The sequence below is a fragment of the Montipora capricornis genome, chromosome 4 (genome assembly GCF_036669925.1).
Source record: "Montipora capricornis isolate CH-2021 chromosome 4, ASM3666992v2, whole genome shotgun sequence".
In the NCBI taxonomy this organism is placed as follows: Eukaryota; Metazoa; Cnidaria; class Anthozoa; order Scleractinia; family Acroporidae; genus Montipora; species Montipora capricornis.
This window is the reverse complement of record NC_090886.1, coordinates 1646140-1653639: the sequence shown is the minus strand read 5'-3', so window position 1 is coordinate 1653639 and position 7500 is coordinate 1646140. Positions and strand designations below refer to the sequence as shown.

The 7500-nt window shown below is 41.4% G+C and overlaps 2 protein-coding genes across 3 annotated transcripts in view; one reads left to right on the top strand and one right to left on the bottom strand.

Annotated features, from left to right (window-relative positions):
- The window catches only part of LOC138045110 (AP-1 complex subunit beta-1-like), a 53231-nt gene that overhangs the window by 18653 nt on the left and 27078 nt on the right, over positions 1-7500 (top strand). The window contains exons 22-28 of one of the 2 annotated variants that reach the window (XM_068891503.1): positions 362-464; positions 931-1019; positions 1731-1856; positions 3018-3104; positions 3434-3501; positions 4646-4732; positions 4830-4978. In XM_068891503.1, coding sequence (XP_068747604.1) covers positions 362-464; positions 931-1019; positions 1731-1856; positions 3018-3104; positions 3434-3501; positions 4646-4732; positions 4830-4904 — 635 coding nt within the window. In that variant the 3' untranslated portion in view covers positions 4905-4978. Of the gene's footprint in view, positions 1-361; positions 465-930; positions 1020-1730; positions 1857-3017; positions 3105-3433; positions 3502-4645; positions 4733-4829; positions 4979-7500 lie in introns of those variants that run through there. The other variant, XM_068891504.1, reaches the window with a different exon arrangement.
- Positions 6796-7500, bottom strand: part of LOC138045111 (follistatin-related protein 4-like) — a 21056-nt gene continuing 20351 nt past the window's right edge. Inside the window, exon 6 of the mRNA XM_068891505.1 lies at positions 6796-7500. This exon is cut by the window's right edge and continues 290 nt beyond it. Coding sequence (XP_068747606.1) covers positions 6919-7500 — 582 coding nt within the window. The 3' untranslated portion in view covers positions 6796-6918.

Here is a 7500-nt window from a genome sequence, read left to right as displayed (position 1 = left end):
ATACACACTTTCCATTCCAAACAAGTTGGAGTTATCACAAAATTATTACAATGGAAAATAATAACAGACAGCTTTCTTGTCGGCATTGTCGTTGACCTTGGGTAACCTCCCCATCATTAGTAGAGCACTGGTGTTTGGCGATACAAGGTTGAGAGTTGAAATGGTTGTTTTTGGTGAGATATACAGGCTTGAAATGACTGAGACAATCGTTTTAGTTTCATTATGTCTACCATCGCCATGTAGAAATATGTGGATGTTGACGAAGGGAAGATTTGTAATTGTACTATTTGAACTTGGGAATTCCAAAGGAAACAAATTAGCATTTCTTTATTATTAACAAAAGCATTTTTGATTGGTCCAGGAACATTTTCTCGTCGTCAAGGTCAAATCTACATGGACATGACTGTCTCCAACAAAGCTATGCAAGCCATGGGACCCTTTGCAATTCAGTTTAATAAGAACAGGTAAAAACCAGAATTTCCGTCTTGTATGATGTCAGAGTAACCGTTAAGATCTTTATGAGATGTTACATGTATATTTGAACTGTGGAGATGGAATGATTCTTCTAAGAACGATCAGTGTAGTTCAGGTAGTAAATTAAACATTTACGAAGAAAGCAAATTAATATTTGTTGTTGTTGTTGTTGTTGTTATTATTATTATTATTATTATATAATTAATTATTATTATTTAAAACATGGCCTTTTTTGAAGCTTTCTTAACTGCAGCAATCTTACTGTAGTTCCTACATTTTTGCACTTCACGTCACCTGTTAAGAAATTATCCAGTGATGGTAAAAAGGGACTAAACACAATAATAAGAATTATTGTAAATGTTCTAAGGGGTACGGTCTTCAAGAAAATATGTCAAAAGAGCATTTAGTTACTAGACTCAATAAAAATGGTTTAACCTGATGTTGCATTTGTTTCAGTTTTGGTCTGATTCCAGCGTCGCCACTCAACATCCCATCTCCATTGCTCCCCAATACAAATGCAGACACCTCGTTGCCCATAGTTACAAGTATGTATAAGTCTCAGTACAGCTGTTTGATTGTTCATTGGGGTGAAAGCTAGCAGAAAGGTAGTTATCTGGGTGCATGTATATCTCTTCAGATGCTCACTTAAATTTAAGTGTCAACGATCTGTTTATAGCAGGGGTGCATTTCTGTGTCAAGCTAATAAGTGCTATGCAACTTGACAGCCAAAGCTGCCAAAGATAGTAGCTTTGGAGAGTCTTTTTCTGGTCTTTCTTTTTGCTTTTCCCTGGGCAAGGTTAATACAGTTGTGACATCATTCTCCTGCCACTACCAATTAGCCTGGTTCCCACCCCAGGCTCAGTGTTATTTGTTGATTTAATTTGTATATTCTCTACTCTGCCTCGCGACCTTTCTTTCCAGGTACTTCTGTTTTCTGCTGTCGTTAAGAACTGACATCCTTAAATAGTCTCAGAGGGAAGTAGCTGTATTTGGAAAGTAGAAATTGCAGGCAGAAAAATCTTTATACTAGCAAACTGTTACAAGCTATTTGATGGGTTGTGTAGGGGTAACCCTCTTCTCTCTTCCCTCCAAACTTTCATGCAAAATACAAAATCGTGTGGAGTTTTACAGCACTGCTGACAAGTACCATAAAAAGAAGGTCTCCATTTTGTCCTATTTTAGTTCAGTGGAGCACACTTCCAAGATAAGCAATAGTTTTAGACGTTTTCTTTTTTCTTTTTTTTTTTTTATCACAGATGGACCAGTGCAGCGCATGGATCCACTCAACAACCTTCAGGTGGCGATTAAAAACAACATAGATGTATTTTACTTCAGTTGCACAGTGCCATATAATGTGTTATTTACTGAAGATGGGCAGATGGGTAAGTCAAATCTTGACAGTTAAAATCGTCTGACTCTTACACCAGTTGTTGTTATTTGAATAATATTTCTTTAGGATTTCACCCACCCACTATTAAACTACAACCTCCATGGTTGGTGCAAAATGCACCACCTGAATTGCCTCACTGCTGTAATTTGCGTCAATTTTCACCTGACATACACCTTATTCCAAAATGGCCGTCATTTTAGTATTCTTTTGTTCACTTGCAAATTAGCCCTTGTTGCCTCGCTCTTAAGCTGAAACTTGAAAAGGATTATTCAACCTTGAACGGGGCAACAAAAGGTAATTTCAAATGAAGCTATGATCCTCGCAGTTATGAACGCAATTTTTGCAATTGCGTAAAGAAGCCTGAAAAATTCAGGACTTCAACGGGGTTTGAACCCGTCACCCGTGACCTCGCGATTTCATATCCGCAGTTCATATATGATCCATTTCATATATCATTTCATCGTTGATTCATTCCTCACGAGAACTTTAGAACCCACAAATGACCAGTTCCCAACGTCAGTGGCTTCACAGCTCAGTTGGTTAGAGCGTCGCACCGGTATCGCGAGGTCACGGGTTCAAACCCTGAATTTTTCAGGCTTCTTTACACAATTGCAAAAATTGCGTCCATAACTGCGAGGATCATAGCTTCACTTGATGTCTTATCCGCAGTTCATATATGATCCATTTCATATATCATTTCATCGTTAAAGGCTAATTTGCAAGAAAATACTAAAATGGTGGCCATTTTGGAATAAGCGTATACTTCGCTCATGGAATTTTTTGCCCTGCTTTCTTTCTATTTCTTTGCAAAAAAATTTTCCTGTTTGCCTTTTGATTTTTGGCTTTTACTCTGCTTGACACCCTGCAATCAAACCAGTGGACAACTCAATCTATCTGACTCGCGATTTTACCTGCTGGGTGGTAATTTGGAGGTTGGATCGCGGGATTCATCTTTTGAGAAACTGAGGCGTAGGATAGAACAGCTTCGTAGCTTCATGATCACAAGAAGATATTTTACTTGACTTCATCAAAAACATGTCTAACAAGCACAGAAAATAATTGGCATCGACAGATTTAAATCCAGATTATTTGGCCTATTGGTTCACTTATCCTTCCTCCAGTTCCTCATGTATATTTTGGTACCCTTTTGTAGACCGCAAAGTGTTTTTGGCGACTTGGAAGGACATTCCAGCAGCCAATGAAGTCCAGAATCAGATCACGGATGTCAATTACTCTTCAGGTAGGCGGGGATGGCAACGCGGTAGTTTTTCCGTTCAGAAAGCATTCTTTGGAAGAGTTAAAATGTTGTTAATTAAGCTTAACTCGTCTTTGCCACACGTTTCTCGACAATCCCGAAACTTTTTGAGCGCATTTTAGTTGCTTTAATATAAATCCCTCCTTCTCTTGAAAGGAAGTCGTTTCAAGCTTCGAAACTTGTATTTTCCCAGTCTTAATGCATGGCGAAGCTAAATGTTGTAAACTAAGCGTATTTCTGATGTGGTATGTGATAAACGCAATATATATGAGATGGTTACTCCTTGACGGCGAGTTCTTTTCGTTCCCTTTCAGACGTTGCTCAGTCAAAACTCTCCGCCAGCAACATTTTTACCATCGCTAAACGAACCGTGGAGGGCCAGGCAAGTTGTTTTCATAACGCAGATTACTTGACTACAATTGACTATACCTTAGTGGGATGTGTCGTGTCATGTTAAAAAATAATCTCGCTTAGTTACAGGTCTTACGGGTGTTCTCACGGCTGGTTTACATGGGAAAATAATCTTTCCTTGCACTAAACACGTTTACCTTACCTAAGCAGACTGTTTACTGAGTGAATACGGACTAAGGCAAAGGGCGAAGCCACTCTTTTCATAGTTCTTCTTCGTGTTTAAGACATCAACTTACAAATGAAAGAACGAACACTTCTTGTCCCCTGCCGGTTATCATGAATGCGATGCGTAATGTCGCTACCACTTTAGTCGTCATGCGGTTCGTGCGCTAAACGACGGAAACGGGATTCCTCAGTGAGACAAGCGCGCGTACTAAGACTTTGTCCTCCCTGGTACATGGATTTGCATAGTTTACAAGGTATGTCTTTTGGCCTAGTAAGGATTCATAAGGCTCAAATTAATTTTTCATTGTGGTCAAGTTTCCATATGTGTGATTTTCCCAATAAAACGCAATCTTAAATTTAGTTCACACTGTAATTAGGTTGACAATCAAACTTGGTTTAATGCCACAACTCTTGTCTGCAGAATAAGGAATGTAACTTGGAAAGTTACGATTCGACACGCGAACTTTCGACACCGGTTCTCTAGTGGTGTCTTCATTGGGTGAATATTATAAGATGCATCTTTATATCTCGTTGCAAGAAGAGGAAGGTTATCAGTCAGTACAGAAGCACACGACCTCGAAGCATGTAACTTGCAACTCTTTTCCTTGGAACAAAGCTGGGGATTTTAAAAAAACAATTTTATGCCCAAATATGGACATTAATAATAAGATCGATGCTGCACGCGCGGAAAAATGCGCGAGAAACGTTACATCTGAGAAGGAAATTTCAAACTCAGAAAACCCCAGCTCTGATCCAGAGTTCTGGGCTTCTGTCAGTATGAAAGGACGCTTTTTCCACCCTAGATCACCCTTGACGAAGACGATAGCACGAGTGGAGAAATGTTGAGTCATAACTTTGCAGTGCAGGTTACATTAATTTTATAGTATACATCAAACCAGAGTCGTATCACACCATGTCTGACCACCTTGGTGTGTTTGGGTTTTTTGTAGGACATGCTGTACCAGTCTGTGAAATTCACCAACGGTATCTGGGTCCTGGCAGAGTTGAAAATGCAACCTGGTAACTCTGTGGTACAGGTAGGGTTTTTAAGGACGTTTTATAGCATATCGCTACGGTTGCGTTGAGGTTACATTGAAGTTCAACGCAGACAATTTATTGTCGTTATCTTTGCAGTTGTCCCTGAAGACGCGAGCCATGGATGTGGTGATGGGGGTGCAAGCTATGTACGAGATCATTCTGCACAACTGAAGTCACTACGCCCACTAAAGCGTAAATCCTAGACGCGGAAGCGAATTTCAATAAAATTGAACTGAACTTGAAAATTCAATTTTTGTTTCTTGCTGTAGACTCCGGGCTATTTGTAAAGATATAGGCTGGCATGAATGCCTTGCAAGGGTCCAGACATCGGTTTTTTCGAAAGGATATTGCTGTTCACGAGAGAAATCGAGCGGATGAACGTTGTTAAAAAACCAGTTGAGTTTATTCATAGAGTAACACTATCCTGGAGCTTGACCTACCTGTAAACTCAGTTAAATGATAGGCCGAATTACAAAGCGGTGTGTCTTTAAGCCGCTCAAATGATGCGATTTTTCCAAATTTTGTCGCGTCGCCAGCGCGAGAGGGCTGCCACACGAGCAATAAATTTTAGCGAGTTTGGCGGCCATTTGCAATCCGTGCGAATCGCACAATTCAAGAGACCCAGGCATCATTAACAATCATGGCTTGACGACCCTTTAAACCTCCTTAATCTCATTGGGAAGCGCGGGCAAAGTGGAATGGCAGGGTGGCCACACGAGCACGAATCTCTGCGATTTTGTCGCGAAAATTTCAGTTTTGGCGATTTTTTCATGTCTCGTCACCAGTTCGGGGGTGGCCACACGTGCCTCATCTAAACACGAGGAGGAGGTTGGAGAATTGGAGACAGTTATGCAAACCGAGACGCATTCGAGGGTTTACATAACTGTCGAGAATTCTCCCAACTCCCCGAGCATTTAAATGAGGCTATGTAAAGTTCTCTATTGCTTCTATGATATAATATTTATCAAAAATAATTCGATAAATGAAGGAAAATGCTGGGGTTGTTTTTTACTTCTTGATTGAAACAGATTTTCTTGATACACGCTCATATTTCCTACCAGCCAATCAAAATGCGCGTCTGACAACACATAGCCAATCAAAATTCGTGTGATGTCACAGCGTGTGTTTACATTCTCCATCTAAACACAGCTGTTCACCAATGAGAGTGCGCGTACTACCCTAATTTTATGATGCAGGAGACGGGATGATTGTGTGCGCGACTAGCAAAACCACTACGGATTTTCGTCAGCGGCGCCGTCAGTGCCAAATCCCGCATCATCATTATTCACAATCGTCACTTTTCTCTCGCAGTTCCGAACACCCCCCCGTGCCCGTTCATCCGTGTAGCCGCGGTGGCAAATGGTTCCTTATTTATGTGTGTGTTCGGTCAGATAAGAATTGCTTCTCAACCAACGCTATCACAATTTTCTCCAGCTATCCTTATTCTAAATTATGGTATATCCAGATAGGTTCCTGTCTCTGTGATTAGTTCAGGTACTCCTTTGCATCGTTGTTCGGCCGCGTGACCATCTGCGGCAATCCAAACCGACCGAATTTCGTCAACAGCACCATCTATGGTAGGTAGGGCCTCCATTATACAGCTGTGGAAAAATTCCCAGATTGTGAATCTGACCGTCACGAATTTCTTCGGTCGAAGAAGCATTTCTAGAATGATATTAATGCACTGAGTTGGTAGCATCTTGAACGACGATCAGCTGTAGATACTAAGCCCCAAACTCTTATCGAGCTCCATGACAGTAGGTTATATGACTGGTATTCGAAACTATTCTTACTCTATAGTTACAATGGAAGACCTCCCCCAGTTTGGGAGCCTCGTGACCAGCCAGGGTTCCTCTTGAGGATCAAACGGAACGTGGTCGCTTTGGATTTAAAAGGTCTATGACGTCATTACTTTTTAAACAAAACGGTAACCGGGCTGGGGGAAATGAGAGAGCCTGTGAATAATTTATTAGCTTTTGCCTGCGAACGATCCCAAAGAAAATGGAAGCAAATGTCTTGCAAAACTACTTTAATCACGCTTTATTTCTAAAACAAAAATTCACTAGCAACCTTAAGGCATACATTTTTTGGCCTCTACTAAGTGGTAATCCCGTGAAATAAGCTACAAACTCAGCAACAATCTCTACAGTTGGAAGACGTTGAGCTAATTTCGTTTCCGTCTTTCCTACAGCATCAATTTCAAAAGAGAGGACAGCAACACAATGATCGCAGTCTCTTTGGAACGCCAGATTCTCTCTGCGGCAGCAGGTGGGCTCGGAGGCGGAGAGGGAGGAACAGCAACTACCCCTTCACCTCCCACCACATCCATTACCATCCCATGTAGCTTTCGGGTGGAGGTGTCGATGATAGCCACGGTGTTGTTTGCATTGGCAGGGGACAGAAGCCAACGCCCTGACATAACCATGGAACGTGACACTGCGTGCTCATCGGTAATCACATTTCCAACGCCATGAATGTAGCTCACTGCATTGCTGCCAGATTCGAGCTGATCCAGATCTAACACAGCCATCTTGTCGCTGTAGAGGAGACTGATAAAAGCAAGGTAGCCACCTTGTTGGTCAGTCTTCTTAACATAAACCAATTCACTAACACCCGAGGGGATATGTAGCGTGGATTTCAGAATTGGAGGGCTCCCCTCTTTGGAAATAAACAGAACATGGACCTTACTGTCGAGAAGAACGTCTACTGTCTCGTTGACGGGTGCGAACAGTGTTACGATGAAACGGCCATCAGGTGAAGCGTATGG